This window comes from Athene cunicularia, assembly GCF_003259725.1.
Source record: "Athene cunicularia isolate RWA chromosome 1 unlocalized genomic scaffold, athCun1 chr1_part2, whole genome shotgun sequence".
Taxonomy (NCBI): domain Eukaryota; kingdom Metazoa; phylum Chordata; class Aves; order Strigiformes; family Strigidae; genus Athene; species Athene cunicularia.
The window spans coordinates 24,731,536-24,751,467 of record NW_020799092.1 but is presented as its reverse complement, the minus strand read 5'-3'; the positions used below and the strand labels follow the sequence as shown (position 1 = coordinate 24,751,467).

Sequence of the window (19,932 nt, the reverse complement as noted above, 5' to 3'; positions counted from 1 at the left end):
GAATTTCTTACATAAATGATGGAAAAAGTCATCAATAATTTCAAAAAATGAAAATAAAACTTACGTAGCCTGTGGCTTTGTGCCCTGTGGTTAGGTTATTCTGTGCCTAAAGTAAAGTACGCTCAGATCAAAGTTCTTCCTTACGAACTTTCGTAACATCTCTCTCCTGAAAAGACTCTTTGATGCCAAACAATCTAAGTGAGCTCAAAGTGTTTTCATCTTTGGGGTTGTTAATTTCTTTCTCCTCTTTCCAAATGCTTATTTTAACAAAACATAAAGAAACTTAATATCTCTGACATGTCTCATCCTCTGTCAATATTAGTTGAAACTTGCCAACTGGCTCAAGTGTTTTTGGTAAGGCACTTTCAGACAGACGCGCTCAGACAGTGTGGTTGCATAAACCTCATTTCCTTAGGAAAAGAGGCTAAAAATTAATAACTGTCCCCATGTATTTTTAGAACAGCTGAATCTTGGAACTTTACAGAATCCTAAAGACAATTCTGTTTAATATTAGTGCATCTCCATTAGCAATTTAAGCCATTCCACCATATCATCCTGTTGAAGACGCAACCCTAAGCAGTAAGAAGAACATTCCACTTTAATAAAATTAACAATATTTAGTTTCTTCCCTTTAATATTGCTCATCTTTTGGTACCTGAAGTTTATCATCATACACAAGACATCAGCTTAGTACCTCTCTGTAGCTAGTATATAAATGAAAAGTAGATATTGTAGTTCTACACTGGAAAACTTGTCAGTTCAATTTCTGTATAAAATGTACAAATAAATGTTATGCTGTCAAGAAACACCCTGAGCCCAGTAATGATAATAATAATAATTCTTAAAAGTCCTAACTTACCCTCATGAAAGTACATCATGTCCAGACCTAAGCTGTGACAGCAAGGTCAAAACCAGAATCTCGAAAGCAGTAATATGCTTATAATGACTCTGAACTTTAGTTTAGCTCATGTTGGTCATATTACAATCACATCATTGGGGGAAAAAAAAAAAAAAAAATCTGCTTGTCTTCTAGAGATAATAATAACAGAAAGGACAGAAATGGGATTTTAACGGTCCCTTTTCTGATAAAGTTACAAATAATGGACTACAGGCTCCATTTACAGATAAAACCAGAAGCAGGAGAACACTAATTTACTTGCTATATATACTTAGTTTCACTAACTGAGAGCTGCTACACTCAAAGAACAAAGAGATATGCAGGCAAGTGCCCCACAGTCATTAAAAGGAACCACTAGACCCTTATACTTTTGCCTTTTAATGTTCTCTACATCAGCAGCGGTTGTATGCCAAACAAAAATGGAATATCAGCCACAACGGTGGCTCTTAACTTTGATTGAATTAACGAACACAACTATAGCATTTCTTACATGAAATTGAGGGAAGTAAAAAAAAAAATAAAAAATGAGAAAGCAAGGTTTGAAGACAAAAAATAATAAGAGAAAATTGTAAATTTTAATTTGTCCCAATAATTTGAACTTTCTTCTTCTCGTATTACTCATGGTGGCACAGACCTCAGTACATAGAACTTTTTCTAAAGGAAAAAACCCTTAGCTGGCCAGCCCCCATTTTACAAACACGTTCTTGATCTTCTGTACTTTCCTCCCAAAGTTTTCAGTTAGTGACATTATGGATATTGTTCATATTTTTGTAAGGATCGTGCACTTTTAAATTACTGAACAGTAATTCCTTAGATGAGTTCTTTTCAACTCATGTATGTGTTTTTTTTAACTCATGTGTCTCTCTATGAAGAAGCTGTGGGAGCCAGCCCAAAGGAGTAGAGAGGTAACAAAGCAGATTTAGGGCATGTTTTAATATGAAACTGAGCCAACACTGCAGTTCTCTGGTGGCAAAAAGGAGAGTTCTTCCTTCTCCCATTCCAGTTCTGGCCAAGTGGTTAGTACCGGTTCCAGCACCATCAGACCACTTGCTGACATGATGTAACCCTTAAGGTATCAAAAGTTACTCACTTTCTTGCCGGGCTAGATTTTTGCCAATACAGTGAGTTGACTTAGCTTAGGAGGGCTACAGTGAGTGCCAGAAGCATCAAACATTATGCAGGAGAAATGTGTGACCAGGAGAGGAGAAGGGAAGGTTAGAGAGAGTACCTTACCCCTTTTGGTACTGGTAAACTATTATGCTAGGTCTTGTGAAAACATATTCAAGGGAGAACATTCTCCCTATCTTTCCCATGCAGTCAGACACAGCATCCCCTAGGAATGATTCAGAGCAACAGCCATTATTCTCTCCAAGTCAACGTTTGGAGGAGTTGTTTCTCCATAAATCATAAGGGGGCCTGGAGACCAGACTTTGTTGCTAGGCAAACTCTGCATTTGTGAAATGTTTTGCAGTCAAACCAGGTGGTCTGCAGTACTTGCCAGATGATTTGCAGTGTTACTTTTCAATTATTCCGTATAATTTTATATTAAATTTAACAGGTGATTATGATCCACTAGGAGCACTGAGGGAAAAATGGTGGACAGCACTTCAAGATGCTAAATGTGCATTACTAACTTGACAGAAGACCATACACTTTTTCCTGCCGGGCGAGATTTTTGCTGGCATAAGTTGAACTGGCTATCCAAGGACAACTAGAGTTGGCAGGAGCAAGCTGAACGGCTAAGGTGAAGGAGGGGAGCAGAACAGGAGATGGTTTGTTAGAAATGGGCGGTTAGATCAGCTCACCCCATCTTTATCTTTATGGGATATAAAGACTGGTCTAACTTTTAAATGAGAGCAAGGTCTAACACTCATTTAACAAGTGGCTAAACCAGCACAAAGCCACCTGGAACAGCTGCAAGTTCTCACTTTAACTTTCGCAGTGTTACACGACAAGAAAGTGGCAGGCCTGAGAACACAATGCAAGAATCCCTCTCATGGGCCTCCCTCTTGCCTTAGACTTGCCTCCCTTTTCAACCAGCCTGTGGTTTCTCTACTGACTGCCAGCAAGCCTTCCAGCTGCTCTAACTCCAGCAGTGATGCTGACATCCGTTCGCTAAGAACTGGACTGAGACCAACAGCTCCTTTTGTATCTCCCCACAGTCATTACTTCTTCTTCTTCACTATTGACTTGGACGAGATTCAAACCAGTTGCCTATGGGTGAAAGGTTCCTTCTCCCGTCATGAATTCCATGATCCCTCTTTCCCTTAGCTTCCAGCTGTCATCTCCTACCCCTTCTTCTTCCCAGTGGCTCTCTGAGCTTCTTGACCATTTTCAGCTGTCCCACAGTTCCAGCTTTTAGCGCCTATACCCAGCCTTCTGATCTCCAAAAGCTGCTAGTCCTCTTTTCTTTGTGCTTCCTGCTTAAGTCTGCTTCTCTTTGCTCTTGAGCTAGCCTGCTCTTGTAGTGCTTTGTCTCCAGTTCCAGCATCATTGGCACCAGTCTCAGTTTCTATGACAATCCAATCTAGCCTTCTGCCTCCTGGTCCCAGGTTCTCCTCTGTCCCTCTTTCACCAGACCCAGTGTAGACATTTGTTCTGCTTCCTCACTTCTTAGTCCAAGTGTTACCCACCCAGGTTCTCTCTAAGCTTCTGTCTTTTAACTGGAAAATTCAGCCACACAGCCAACAGCAGCTGAAAATTAGAAGCCACTGAATGTTCCAGAGAAATGGAGAAGATAGGACAAAGCAGTTGGACTGCAGTTAGTAAAAACAGCAGAGTGTATCTGAGGGGAAAAGGTAATGTGGATCCACCTTTCTTGCCGAGATATACGGCCACTTAGCATCAGCACAAATCTGTGCAAACTCAGTTGGTTTTTTTCCTGGAACCTGAGCTGGTGCAGCTGTGCAGCACAGGGCTGCACTGTGATGCAGACATAGCCTTCGGCTGACACAAGGTGGCCTCTATCACTCACAGAACAAAGTAACATACGATAGGAAGAAGTTACCTCTTCTCTCTGAACACAAGGGAAACCCTATGTTCTAATACCAGTTACCACTTCAGTGTGAGTACCCGTGGGTGCACATATAGTGGTCCTCTTCTTCCACAGAATCATCTGAGTTGGAAAAGAACTTGAAGATCCTCCAGTCCAACCATTAACCCCACATTGACCATTCTCAACTCCCCCAGATCCCTCAGCGCTGGCTCAGCCCGACTCTTCAACCCCTCCAGGGATCCCGGGGACTCCCCCCTGCCCTGGGCAGCCCATTCCAACGCCCAACAGCCCCTTCTGCACAGAAATCCTTCCTCAGAGCCAGCCTGACCCTGCCCTGGGCAGCTTGAGGCCATTCCCTCGGGGCCTGGCGCTGGGTCCTTGGCTCCAGAGACTCATCCCCCCTCTCTGCCCCCTCCTGGCAGGGAGTTGCAGAGGGCCAGGAGGTCTCCCCTCAGCCTCCTCTTCTCCAGACTGAACCCCCCAGTTCCCTCAGCCGCTCCTCATAAGACAATAGGCTTGAGTCACACCTTCCTACTTCTGGTTCTTTGCCTCTACAAAAGGCGGCAGAAAAGCTGGACCATCTTCTCCACCCTTTGTCTATGACCAAAGTGGCCAGCAAAAACTTGGCAGTGTAACATTCCCCACCTCAATTATACTCTAGCACTTTGAGCATCTACACTGAATTCTGGTTTTGGTTTATGATCATTGCCACCTGATGTCTAAACAGGGGTCAAATAATCCTATTATCAGGAAAATTTTCCAACTTCACCCCTCACCACACACTTCACATGTGTGTGAACACTGTATTTTAGTCAAATGAAGGCCATTTCAGTTGTAATTAAATGTATGTTTCCGAAACATAAATTCATCATATAAATAAGGCTTCACTTACAATTAAATGATTTAAATGTGTGGATTTGCCAAGTAACTTCATTACCATACATAACTCATATTAACCAATACATATTATACTTTCCACTCAAAAGATAAAATATGGGGGTTAAACCCTATTATCTTAACATTTGGATGTGATTTAAGCAAGTGCATGGCTGAGTTCAGAAATCAAATTCAAGCCAGGCACACATTTCTTTTTCTGGACTGAGGACCATATGGCAAACAGCTGGACTCTTTACATATATTGACATCCAACACCTTAAGGCTCTTACATAGCCACAAGAACTGGCTGGTTAGGATCAATATTTTGCTATTGCATGTCACAGCTGTTTCTCCATCCGTCACCTCTTTCTAACTTGTCAGTGAGATCCTCTGTTCTTGGGGATTTCAGGAGTTAAGTATTTTACAGTACTTCCAGTGAAGGTGAAAATTACCTAACTGAGAATGTTTTCAGGACGGGGAAGCTGGGGGGAATTCTCAAGCAAACACACCCCTTCAAATGTTTTGGTTTGAAACCATAATTTTAGCCTAGAATAACTCCACTAAAATAATAGAAAATCCAGATTTAAATAGCTGAAAATCTCTTTTGTAACACACATTATAAAGTTCCTTAAAAGCATGAGTTTACTCCCTTAAGAGAAATTTGAAGTATCAGGCACACTAGAAATATTATAGGAGATGAGATTATCTTGGTACTTTCAGAACGCAAAGGAAGGTCACCTCCTGGAGCACGTGCTGTTCTCTCGCCTTGCCTGTTTCTGGAAAGTTAGGTTCTTTCTAGCAGAACTGGCTCCAGATCAGAACAGTCTCCAGTCCCTCTTGGATAGAAACATCCCACAAGTTTTTACATGAGTTATGTGGCCTTTGTGGCATACGAAGGACAAAAGGACAATGAAGGGTCGCTTCACATCCAGCTCCTCCAAGCTATACAACCATCAGCTACATACTTGGAAGATTGGATTTGTAATGAAAATAGTCATCATCAGATCAACTCTACATAAATTACCCCAAAACCACTGATAGAACATGGAAAACTTTTAAAATAAATTACAGGCTGTTCTCATTTAAGAAATGAATTGTATTTTAGATTAACACTTTGTTGCTTTAACAGTGTTTAAATTTAATGATACTTAATGTTATCTAGTATGTTCTTTCCAAAACAGAAATGTGTTATATAAATGAACACACCATGTAGCTCTTAGGATAATTATTAGGGCAAATATACTTAAGAGAAAATGCTGGCCAAAAAGTATGTTTAAAAAAAAATCTCCTTTCAAGCAATCTCAAAGAAAAAGCTCTTTAAAAAGGTTGATTTACATATTCTTTCATTTAAATTAGGAGTCCTTTTATTGTTAAAAAAAAAAAAAAGTTTTCTGTTAGTAATACCAATCTTTTCTCCAATTTTCTACTATGGGAGGTGGGTGGGTGTGTGTATAGATTTTTTTTTTTATTTTAATGCCCACTGCAGAATATAAGTATGTGTTAAAGGTCAACTTTAGTCTGAGGTAAAAGCATCACAGATGATGAAACAAATGCATTTTAGCAAAATTAATAAGTCCTAACCTCAAACGGGATTAAAACATGACTATTCACATTTAAATTATATCAGTTTAAGCCTCAGGAATTACTATAAGCATAGTCCTTGAAAGAGACCCTATCCTTTTACTTGGCAAAATCTTAAAAATCCAAAAATCCTTTTAAAAATATCCATATATCTTTCTGAGGGCTGAAAGGAAGCAAGCATTAATAACACTATTTTACACCACATAGAAGCGTTATGATTTGTTCTTATAATTACCATATATTTATCTGGGCAGTTCCTGACTGCAGTAACTGATAATGTTTTTCCCTAAGTGCAGCCAGGCCATAGAAAAGTTCATACGAGACAAACAGAATAATTTAAACACTCTGCATTTTTTTAGGACATATGTTAATTTTATAATAAAAGCAAGGACTTTTGGCTCAGTTTGCATTCACTACAGCCAGTAAAACTTCCACAGTTGGATCCTTTCTACGGCTAAGATGACAAATCATCATTCTGTTAAGCAGCATTCAGAATAGTAACTGAGGTTTTGCTAAACTTGACAGATATCATAAGCAGCTCAAAGAGAAGAGTAGCAGCTGTATTAATATATTAACCACCGTTTTAGAAGAGTTAATGGAAGCCGTAACTTCCTCCTTGAATGTATTATATGCATGGTATAATGAAAAACAATTTCCTAAAATTGTACTCATGTGTTCATGATTGTAGATTAATTCAAATTAGTAATATTATGATTAAATGTTTGTCCAACAAATTAAATGTTTTGACACTTTACCATGAGTAAACCAGACTTATAAAACGTGACTTATCTGACCACAGCTCAACCTTCCACATCTCATGCTAAAAACTCTAGTGTCTGAACTTAGAAAAGTGTAAAGCAGCTAAGGCAGCAATAAAAACGACCATGAGCATATAGGACTTCCCCTCAGAAACATCAAATATCCAGTGTACCTCTTTGAAGACAAATACCATGTGAAGAATAAAAAGCCCTCCTCTGGAAATTTCTAATGGATAGAGAGCCTGATCCTCTGGGAAACTGGGTACTCATGCAACAGGTTTTCAGATCAGGAGCTCAAGTACTATGACTTCTGGCTGATTAAGTGGACAGTTTCAGATTTTTATTACACCAAAGATATTATTTGAAAATGTAGGTACTTACACAGTAAAATGGTAGATAAACACTTCCACCCACTGGGCCTCTCCAGGAAGTTGTAGACATCTCCCTGCGTACTAGTTTTAGTCAAATAACGGCTATGGAAACATTTTGTTGTACAGGCCCTGTGGGCTTCACTTTCTGTCAAGGCTGCAGCCTTTGTGCCTTCCTGGGGGTTGCGGGGAATCCCAGATCCATTATTCACTGGAGTATCGGGATCCAGCGCCACGGAAGGATACTGCATATTGCTTAAATTCCCCCTGACTTCCAGCAATGCTGCAGATTTCCTGTTTCCATCCAGACTGCTAAGCTGGGAATTGGAGCCTTGAACCTGTCCACAGAGGTTATACAGCGGGTGCCCAACAGTTTCTCCGCTGTCACAGGACATTCTGTAACAACACACAGGTATTAGTAACCCTGATCAATATTTAAAATCATAAAGAAGGTATTGTATGTCCTCCCTGCCCGGGGTGTTCTCCAGCAGCTAAGATGACTTTCTGCTGTTATCACGGGGCGTCTCTGTGGCACAAGTGTGAGCTATCAGCCTGTCACCTGCTGTAACTCACAGTCTCTGAAATTAAATCAGAAAAGCACGTTAAACAACAACACATGCTAGACATCAGAAGTAACAGAAGGCTGGGCAAGGAAAGAGGTTGAGACTCCTGGAGGAAGAAAGAAAATAAAGATAAAAAGTTGTTAAGAAGGAAGTTGAAAACTATTTAAATATATTCCAACACTAGGACAGCAGAAGTGTTGTCTGGAGAGCTGATCCTATGGTATTATTTTAAGCTGAGCTGTTCCTGAAGTGTCCTGATTAGAAGTGAAGTGTGAAAATTCCCTGGAATTTATAAACTTACTGTGGCCTGAAACACACTAGATGGGGATTTTGAACTTCCACACCTTCACCTCAAGAGATATTAGCTAGTGTCAAGGTCACAGAAAGATTTTAAGACTTGAATAAATTATTTCAGTCGCCTCATGGGATCTGATGTTGCAGTCCAGGGTACTCAGGAACAATTTTTCTCAAATGTAAAAAGGAGGATGCCATCAACAATAACTGTCACTGGGAGGTTAATATTGTTACAAGGGAAAAGATCAAAGACTCCTGGCCTGATTCTTGATTTCTTTAAGCCATTTAACCTTTGCTGCTAACTTTGCTATTCTCAAGCAAGTACCTAGAGGAAACAATAGAAAATAAAGCTCTTATTGATCAATATATATTCATGGGACAGACTTAAACTGCTGCTAATACACAGATCCTTAACAGCAATATTAATCATTTTGTGAGGCTGAGGCTCTTTCTGAAGTGTTATTTTTTTGCACTGCCTCATTTCTTACACACTACCACAAAAAGCTTCCTTATTGAAAATGCTTAGCTAAAATGAAAATATGAAAATATTACAAGTATCATGAGAGATGACTAACTTCAAAGCACTGCTGACGTTAATATCAAAATCATGTCTGTAATGTCATACTGTAACGTACTGTTATCTGCAGTACAAATCCCACATGCCTGGGGGTTGCAGCTGACTGCTCCTCTGTCAGAAGAGACTCACACCCACAGTTTGAGTTACTTTAGCCTCAGCAGAATATAGAAATTTAGAGAGAGACAATTTCAGCTTCTTTTTAAATGAGGCTTACTTTTTGTTATTGCTTAAAGATCCGCATGTGTAGTGGTTGAAGTCCCATTGTAGTGCATCTGAACAGAGCCCTCCAAGTATTCCACAAAATATTTACATGGAGTAGTGGACTTGTTATAACGTGCTCCTTTCTTAATGCTGGTCATGGTAAGGTGGACTGATGCATTTCTACATTAGTCCTATAGCAGACAGAGAAATACTTCCTTACTCTCATCAGGTCTCTTAACAACTAAATGCTGGAGGGACCACACATTAAAGTTGAAACACAAAGCCCTTCATCCAAGCCAATCTACAACAAGAACATAAGAAATACCTATACAAAGTCCACTCCCTCCATATCATTCATTTTAGGGTGCTGAGGCTACGTAGACAAATGCTTGCAGCAAAGGCTGGCTACCCAGCAGTCGCAAGCAAAGCCACCTGAAACACATTTGCTAGCCTGCTTAATGCAAACAGGGCATCCCGCACAGTCAGACATAAAGCACAAAAACCATGAAACCAGCTGGCAAACAGTACCTACTTTCTCTTGTCACAAGTCCTTATACTCCTCCTCTTCTCTGCTCCCTTAGCTCCACACAGCAGCCTCCCTGGATAGGTGCAGGGAGAGAAATTGCTGCCTAGCTCTGCCCCCAGCTTATCAAGTCCCACCCTGAGTAATGCAGGGTCCCTCCCTTCTATCTGCCTTACATGGCTGCTCTTGGAAAAGGCAGAGGAAGAACTGGGGAACAGTTTTGACGGCTTCAGAGAGGAGTTACTTCTGCTTCTTCCGTTGTCAAAACAAGCAGTCACAAGCAACAGCTTAATTTTGCTGAGGATTGTCCTCCTTTCCCTCCCAGTCCTTTTCTTATCTGCACACACTTAATTGCAATGGGTTAAAAGTGGCATTTTCTTACTGCACATCTTTTAAAAAACTGAATTAGGTGTTGCTTGTAGTTGGACGCTCTGCAGCAGGCTTTCATATTGGGTAAATCTAAACAGCAGCATCAGTTGTTTGGTTTTCTCCATCAAAGTTTTGGCAAAACCAAAAGCAGCACTTCATTATGTTACATTAAGTAATGGAAAATCAGAGTTCTCTATATTGTTGCCTTTCTGAACTGTGTCGCATGGCTTTTTATTAATCTGGGAGGAAGAGAATCCCAAACATAACCATTTGAGCATCAAACTCCTCATTTTACTGATGAACTTTCTCATCAGAAAGAACATGAATACTACTGTTTGTCTGCTTTTCTCCTTTTTGTAACAGAAATTAGACTGGTGTCCAAAATGCCAGCACTCTGAACATGAGGTGCTTCCCATTCTTCCACAGTCACGTGGCCAGGAATGAAACAGAGGGAACATTTCATCTTTTGTTCTGGCAGTGGGGAAATCTTGCCATTGTACACAGTCTTCAACTTTTATCGTAATTGTTCATGGGGCTAAGACCTCTCATTCCATGGAAAGATTATCCCAGAAAGTGACTTTCTTAGTTTCCCAGTTATATTTCCATACCACTGGGGGAATAAAAAAAACTTCTTAGTTCCTTTCTTTTTCTGATGAATGATGAATTCTGACGATGATGATTTCTGATCAATCTCATGTTTTCACTTCTGTAAAAATCAACCCCTCCAGAACACCGTCCTTGGATGCTGTGTGACTCAGGTTACACTGTGCACAGAACTGAATGCGGTATTCCAGGTAGTGCAGCAGGTGCACTGAGAAGGACTAATACCTGACGAGGGCCACAGAACTCCTTCTCCAGGTTTTTGCTCATGCTTTGAAATGTTTTCTGCATTAATTAATACTTCTATACTCTCTGTTGTATTAACTTTTCCAGACAGTAATTTCCTAAATACAAAAATTGCTGTCTGTTCTCACCTCTGACCTCTCTTGAATATAATTGTTCAAGCTCTAAATAACTAGCTGAAGTATGTAGGAAAAAATACATTTAAAAAACCCCAACCAAACAATCATTATCTTGGATATTTTAAGGTTTAAAATAAGTTTCCTTTGAAGGAAAAGTAGCATTCATCTTCACTGCAAACACAAAAAGTCAACATAATAGCAGCAGGTCTGAAACCACTGTAGAAATATAACCCAGAGCATCTGACTCCTATTTCTTGGTCAAGGAAAAGATGATTTAGTGTTAAGATCTTATTAGAGTGAACCGTGGAAGACAGGAACTCATTCTATCACACACCCCAGATGTAGTATATCACATCTTTGGGTCAAACTTTCAAAAGCCAGTTAATCACTTAATTTATGACTTATGTGAAATGGAAATGCATGATTTCAGGAATGTCTAACTGCTGAAGTTTTCCCCAGTAAAATTATATATTCATATAACACCCTGCAACTGCATATATATAACAGTGTGGCTTTTATAGCTGGGCTCACTTCTCATCTCCCTTTTAATCCTGATGTGCCTGATGCAGCCCACATGCTCAAAGAGCATATCTACCCCACAGTGACATCACGGTATTTAGCACTAAGCACAGGAAACATGATGACTTATAGCCAAAAGGTCAGGGTGGGGAGGCACAGGGAAATGTCTGGGTTTGAGATGCAGATTTAAATCCCTTCTTGACAAGAGACACTTCTCAGCAAACTATCCTAAACACAGGATGAAACCCATTTTCTACTGGTTATCACCATCAGTATCTCCTCTGGGGGTTGTGTTTTAGAAGAAACACATTAATCAGTCATGCAAGAAACATAAAGGAATAATATGGAACCCAAATGCTAGAACAGATTTTGAACAGTAAATAATAGAGTTGGGAAACATTCCCATGCTCCTCTGTTCATTTCAAATTCCGTTCTCAGGACCTAAGATTTCTGCATAACCGCTTTGGGTTTGTGAATTCCACTTCCAGAACCAGATACCTAAAAGACAAGAGACTGCTGAATGCCATGGACCATTCTGGTTTAACTATAGAATTTTTTCTTAGCAATGATCATGTTAAGACACAAATTCAGCATGTTGTGTGCCTTGAACTAGTGCGTCCAGGCTGCCTGTAAGGGCCAAAATGCCAACCCTTGCTTTTTGCTGGAGCTTCCCAGCATGGTGAACCAAAGATCTTACAAGGGACTGTAAAACAAGGCAAGTGAGGAATTATGGATCTTGGCATGGGGTATAGGCTTGAGCTCCAAGTTCACATAACAGCACTCCCTGTACTGTTCATTTTTGAACTGCAGATGAAAATGGGGTAATACCTGTCTTGAAAATGTGTCAGGTAGTTCAGTTGTCTGTAGAGCACTTTGAAATCCAAGTCATGTGCACCATCAACACCATTATTCTTCTTCGCAAGGACACGCTGAAGATCAATTAAGATTATCATGACTTGTGTGCTATGATACTGGAAGGTTGGTACTTAAAAAACCAGCAGATTGTGACATGAGCTTCCATTCACTGTCAACGGTTTGTCAAGTAAAAAATATTGTAACATTTTCCTACATGGGGGAAGATCTGAAATGCCAAATGGCCTTTTATGCATGCTAGCACAGCTTCATTATTTTAGTGTTAATATAGATAGTCTGTAAGGCTGGCTGTTTGACCCAGAGTGGTATTTAACAATTTCATAAATCTCTCATTTCCGTGATGGAATTGTTGTAAGACATTAAGATGAATACTTCACTTACACAGTTTTGGTTTTTGTTTGTTGGTGTTTTTTTTCTCTCTGATAAAACTGAAAATAAATGTTTTACATGAAAAAACCCAAAAAACAAAACAAAAACAAACAAAAACCAAACCCAAAAAAGAAAATGCAAGTTCTGCAAGAAATTAACAGCTGTGATGTGAAGAAAATGTCAGTATCTTACTATGATACATATGTATAGACCCTATACTAGATCTTAGTATAAGATCTAAACTAGATCTTATACTTTAAAATATGGTTGTTATGCTGACCCTAAATAAACAATTCTATCTGCCTGGTGGAATTAATTAATTAATTCACATGGTTATTATAGGGGGAACCAATAGCAACTTCCAGATCAGTTTGTCTGTCTGTTCCTACCATAACCATCCTTTTCATTTTTTGAAATTTCATCAACATTACAAGCATATGGACTGAAATTCTCTTTTGGAAGTCTCTAATTCTGGTTTTGACTGGTTGGTTTAAAAGCTATTCGGCAGCCTTTGACCATAAAGACAGAGAAAAATAGCCAGCTTTTTTAAGATAAAAACCACTGGCACAGACATATAGCAAGCCCAAACTGAAACCAACTACATGGTATACCACCTTTTGCTTATTCTGTTTCATTCATTTATTTCTTTTACCCCAACCATCCATCTATCCAGGCAAAATCTGCCATTTTGTGCAATGAAGAGGGAAGAAGTGCTGGTTGCAGTGGCAGGTACAATAATGCTACTAAATGTTCCATACTAAAGCACTGGGCAACATGGTGAAGATGCAACCCAAATGGAAGGGTGAGAAGGATGGCAGTGTAAAATTACTGTTGAGAAAACGAGCGCCTTCCTTTGAAGGATGCAGGTTTTGGTCTGAAAATAAAAAGAGCGCTGTATAACTGTATACACCCAATGGTACTCTCCACAATCACAGCTCCCGTGGCTGTCCTCATCCTGTAGGAATGACAAGAGGGGGAAAGCACAAGAGGTTGTCGAAGGAGCTTCTGGGTGACTCCTTCGTGCACAGGGTTCAGCACCCTGGAGAGTGACGAGACGTTCCCGCCGCGAGTCCCACCTCCCCTCCCCTCCCCAAAATCTCAGGTAACCCCCAGCACTTAACTAGGAGTCAGCCTGAATCGTGTTAAACTCCCACAAAAAAACGTACGAAGCGTACGACGTGCAGAAGAGCTCCCAGATCACGCCCCCCACAAGCCAGCAAGGTGCATGTGTAAGTTTTTTTTCAGTCAGTCGTGGTAAAATACAGGAATTCCCACTTTTAAAATGCTTCTTCAGATTAGGTTGCTTGGGAAATTAACACTTGGGAGCTCCCACCCTTATTTCTGTTTGCTCTCAAATCAGTGATTGCAGGAGAGCTGAGCACGCACACGACCAATGTGATCGAGCAATGCCCCTTTATTACAACTAAGAAAGGCCTTTTATAATGTTCTCCCGCACACGTAACATGCAGTACAAACTCTCAAGACTGGACAGTTAACTTAGCCCGCGCTTTAAACCTTCTTATGATTGGATAAAAAGTGCCACATCAGCCTTGCCAGGCTTCCTGCCTTGTGTAACTTCCTCTTCCATCCCAACACCTTCCAGGGGTTGTTTGTCTCATCGAGTTTCTCCCCCCTCATTCAGGGTCACATCTTTATCGCGTTCTTGCTCGGCTGAGGCTCTCATCAGTCTTGTTCTCACGCAGGATTGTTCACATGTCCATTCTCTCGCAGAATCCCAACAAGTGATTTACATCATCAAAGAGCTATGGGCTAGTGTGTCCTTACAGAAGGTGAGTGTACTCGTGGAATGTTGAGTGTCACCGTGGGAAGCATCTCTGATGCGAAGAAATGTGTGTGAATGAGGTATAAAGCCAGCACGGCACAGCACAGGTCGCAGCAGCGTGAATAAAGAACAGTTCTCCCAAATGGTGACCCTGTCAAATACTGAAATGTTCTCTGTGATTTGTTAATTCAAATTATACCACTATTTATAAAGACCAAAAACTGAATTGGAAAATCTGAACACTCGTTCTTTAAATCGGTGTTATCTGATGCTCGTTCAGGGCTATGTGTGAAAACATCACTTTGTTAGGTCAGGCAGAAGATGGACGTGAGCCATTCAGATCAGGTGAGACCCCCCCATCTCTTCAGGCCCTATCAGGTTTCCACCTGCCCCCCACAATCTGCCACAACAGGCCTGTTCCACTTTGCTTTCAACCAAGTTTAGCAACAATAAATCTGTTCCAAGGCCAGCTGGGGACCTATGCTAGCAGTGCATGAAGAAGAACAGTGTCCCAGACGAACAGATACAAACGGTTAAGCTTTTCACTCACCGAGATGAAACCCTGAACAAAATGTCACCCAGCTTCCTTCGGACTAGTGTTATGAACAGCTTGCCTTTGAAGGGAACATTTCCAAAGCAGACTTAAAAACTTTACAGCTCAGTAGTTATAAACAGCAGATAAATCCTTACATTACGAACATATGAGAAGAGTGAATGCCTCCTAGTTTATCTATTTTACCTGTTTATCTTGCCAAATTTATAATTGCTATATGGTTCAGGATGAGGAGAGACAAGCGACAGAGTTATTTTTATTCACTGTTAACTCTTTGCTTTTGTGCTATTTCTCATGTGTCACCAGTTAAGTAAAACTTCTAAGTCGACACTGCCCTTATTTCACAGAAGACTTTAGTTATCAATTACCTTAAAGACCTTAGATATTAATTACCCTTAGACCAGCATATTATTTCTAGGCAAGATCTGATATTCCTTACACTTGAAAGAAGGAACATGGTGGTGGGAATCAATCCAATCATCCATTTGTTCTCACACAAAACATCAGAATTTTCAGAATCTTTGTTTCTGAGTTTTACTCTTGTTTTCATGATTCCTGATGGGTCACCAGCCATCCAACACTCATCTCTTAACAAATATACACATTTTCATTTTTTCTACTCCACTTTCAGCATGGATGTCATGTGTTCGGCCGGTACTTTTTTCATTTATTTTGTGTGAAAAACCTCAGATAAGCAAATTACTTGTGTGGCTTAACTATCATTCCAGAATCCTGCAGGATAAATTTCACTTTTCCATGAGGAATATATATTTGGTGACTCAGTCTCTCGCTTGGTATCCTATTGCTACTTGTCTCCCACTACAAGGAGGGGGGAGATAAAAGCTGGTGATGAAGGGGAAGAACTGACAAAAAAAGTATGTTTTCCTGTGAAAAGGATTCAGTTCCATGATTTTTGCACCATAGTTCAGCTGAATTTCAAGTGTATTAATTTCAATCAGACAGATGCTGCACTGATGCCACTGTGGGCTTTATGTGCTATGGAAGCATACGTCACTCTCATTCACCCAGAGCAGTGATGTCCTTGGTTAATGGTTGTGTGGTAAAGACAAATGTTGGGCCCAGCAAAATGAGATCTGATATTCAAGATTTTGAGAGATCCAGAAAGGAAATAACTCTGGGATGTCATGACTTCAGGCACCATTGTTCTTGAGCTCATTAGGCACAACAATAACCATGCACTGAGATGAAACAAATGTGACAAAGTACGCGACCTTGCTAATGATACTGTCACTTCAGTAGGCTTTTGGAAAGAAGGGAATTGTTAAATTGAAATATTAAGAACAAAGAGAAGTTTATATCATGAAAGTACATTTTCTAACTTGGCATTATATGCTGATTAAGAAAATGTTGGTTTTTTGAAAGCCAGCATCATAGGGTCCTGATCCTACTTGTCATTTTAGGTGCTACTGTAAATCAAGAAATAATTATAATGCACTCCATGACAGTTATATTTTGCAATGCTAAAGCCAAATTCTGCTGATGCCATGTTATGTTACCTGGACGATAGAAAACAGCTTGGTGTGCACTTTAAGGTATGCTTGGTCTTTAAGTTTAGTGCTCTTAGGACAGCAGAATTCTTAAACTGATTATAATCATAGTATATCTTAATGGAAACCCTTATTATTTTTAATACCTGCATAAATAAGAATAAAAACAGTCATTAAATTGTATGATCTAAAATAAACTGCTGCCACATAGGGCAAAGTATCTGTCGATATGTTTATGTTGCATAAAAGGAAGACAAAACTACTGCTTGAAATATCGTACCTATTCTAACTGATGAAGAGGTATCAGATAGCAGTCATGGAGAGCCTTTAAATAATAAGAGACAATATAAATTCTTCTACAGTGAACCTCAACTGTTACTTGATTCCTATCTTCAATTATATTAAGTGTCCTAGCATTGTATTATTGGGTATGTTTAAATCATTAGTGATGCACTGGAGGAGAAGGATACTGTTATTGGTACTGAGGTTGTAACAGAATACCATTAAAAGTGGATGCTTATTACAAATATATTTGAAAAGATTGATCAACATGTAACTATTGCTTCAGGAGAGACTTTTTACGTAGGAGCTACATGTTATAACTGAAGAAAGAGTCTGGAAGTATGACAATAATCCTTTAAGGATAAGTGCAGTTATACATTTTTACATTTATGAGTTTAAAAAGTCAGTTAAGACATTCTGCTAATTTTAATAAAAGATTTCCACAAAGCTTTTTCTGTAGGGTCTTTTGTATAACCTTTAACTGATTATCAAGGTGATATTAAGAAGAAGTAAACTAAACTTAAAATTCTTAATGTAACATGTCCATGTTACCTTCTCTTTCCATACTAATCTGGAGTCTGAGGCAGTAAATCTTCTGAAAAGAAACACCTCATTCCCAAAAGGGAGAATATCCTCAGCAGGATATCTCCTATTTCTTACTTCCATCTTCTGTAACTTTTTAAAGACAACTGTCTGTTACTTTCTCTGGTAGTTCTAAATTCTTGACTGCTTCTTGAGTATGTAACATGCAGTGCACATGGGCAACATGACCAGAAAGTCAGGCTTCAGCATTCACAATCTATTCTGTGCAGATTTGAAGAGCACAATTGCAGAGAGGTTTGCCAAGTGTCTTCCCACTGTGTTTCAAGCAAGTAAATTCAACCGAGGTTGACTTAGCTTGAGTAGAGGCAGAGGGTATTACACAGCAATGTGGTAATTACCGTGACACTTCTCTGTGCACTCAGAATGTTAAACAGAGGCGGGATTCGATCATAACTGCAAATTCCCTCTTTCACCAGTAAATTTTTGCTTATTGAATGGTCAATGTGAAATTGGATCTGACTGGAAAAATTAAAGAGGAACCATAATCTCTTATTGAGAGACATGACAGAGCCTTTGGGAATGCTGGCTTTTTCACTAAGAAGATGGGAAATCACAAAAATGGAAAAAGGAAAATAGTAGTAAGATAATCTATGATTTGACTATACACAGCAAACACACACTTATCGAAAATCTCCAGTATCTTTTTGCTTATTCTTTTTTCCCATATACCATTTTTTTATGCAAAATCATAGTTTCAAATAAGAATAAAGTGGCTTCAGTTGTACTGTAACTGGAAATGCTTTTTCTAAATGTGTGTGCATCTCAAAATAAAGGATGAACACTTGTTTGCTAAAGAAGTATACAAAAAATATATCCTGGGGTAAATTTGTAAGGGCAGTCTACAGGTCTGTTGACTTCAAGATAATGTAAGTGGGTCACTACATCAGTAGTGTTATGAATACCTGTTTAATCTTAATTAGTTTCTCTGTGCTAGAATTAAGCTATTGCTCATGAAAAGCCACTCAGATGAAGCATTTAATTATAAAAATACAGATTACAGGTTTTTGTTTAGATTTCTGGAAATGCTTGCTCGGATAAAAAAAGAATAAATAAAAAAAATGACCACAGATGTACTAATTGAACAGCACATCTGCCAAAAATAATTATAAGTAGAAGCTATAATAAATAGCAACAAAATACTTCATCTATGTAGCAATTTTTAGTAACTAGTGATGGTGCACGAAAAAAATAAAAACCACTGTATTTGTAACGCATTCGTGGTTCTGTCTCATGGTCACTTGTAGAGAAACTGGATCTTTATTATCTGCATCTATTTCTCCTTTTTTTCTTTCTTCAGTTTTAAAAATAATAATTCTGTCTCAAGTATTACAGGGCTAATAATGATGAGAAAAAAATGGACTTATGTCATCACAGAGAAATAACCATAAACAGCAGAGGACATACTGAAGAACTCAAATATCTTGTCATGCAAACACCATATAATTCAAATCCAGGAAAAAATAAAAAATTCGTTACTGTAAACAGTTTCTTTTGCACCTCCTAATAACAATGCTGGTGGGTTTTCCTCCGCTTTTCTTTTACAGGAAGTCAGCTCTGAACGTGTGGACTGGATTTTTTTAGGTCTACATCTCTTGGAGAAGCCAGACAAGATGGAATGGAGAGAGTCCTGATAGAAGATTTTTAGCAGACTTTGGTGGCTGCAGAGATCCTTTTCATTCTATTCATATTACTGTAGCATCAGCAGTTTACAAACAAGTGATAAAAGACACTGATGAATCAGCTGAGATTATGAGGAGTACAGCAAAGACACTCTGGATCTGAGGCACTTCAGTTTTGTCCATCTTTTGGAAAACTGGGACTGTGTTTAGCTGGGCTGAGTCAAATAAATTAAACAAAGGAATCTGTGATAAGACACCATTTGATCTATTTAAAAGTAGCTGTAGAAAAGAGGCTGCCTCGACAGTAAAGATTCTGGATGAAGTTCCGATTCTTGAGAGCTGTTTATTCTAGCAGTTAGAACATCCCATAAATGTTTCTTTAAAAAAAACCCTTCTGAAGTAGATGTTCACTTTCTTGCATGAAATCTAACACGAGCAGCCGTGTGTTGAACATGGACCCTTCTACTGAAAGCTAACATTTAAACAGTAATTGTGATTAACTGGGTTCTTTTTAGGAAAAGCATTTAAAATTTGAAGAGTATTTTAAAATAAATTGGTAGCTTTTGATACTGCAACCCAACACGTGCAAGTGACCCACGCTGAAGTCATGAAACAGGAACTCCTAGCTAGCATGTAACACCTGCAGCTGGATCTTGTTCTGTTACTGGCACTGCATGCTTTCAACAACAAAAGATCTCTTCTTGTGTTACCCTAATGTGGAAAATAAGATAAAATTCAGAGTGCCTTCTAAGGAAGAACATTGTAGTGAGGAAATACAGTGGGACTTCAGAAGGTCAGTAAGGCTGCCTAGGTCATCGCTTAGTAGTTGTAAAATTCACTAACTATATTAAGCATTAA

The 19,932-nt window shown here is 39.2% G+C and overlaps 2 protein-coding genes across 2 annotated transcripts in view; one reads left to right on the top strand and one right to left on the bottom strand.

Moving 5' to 3' along the window:
* LOC113490642 (potassium voltage-gated channel subfamily KQT member 1-like) overlaps nucleotides 1–7,871 on the bottom strand; it is a 479,623-nt gene extending 471,752 nt beyond the window's left edge. Inside the window, 2 exon segments of the mRNA XM_026867187.1 lie at nucleotides 7,490–7,508; nucleotides 7,511–7,871. Of these exon segments, the coding sequence (XP_026722988.1) occupies nucleotides 7,490–7,508; nucleotides 7,511–7,871 (380 nt within the window).
* Nucleotides 1–19,932, top strand: part of MRPS35 (mitochondrial ribosomal protein S35) — a 47,072-nt gene that overhangs the window by 2,772 nt on the left and 24,368 nt on the right. The gene's annotated exons all lie outside the window — the stretch shown is intronic.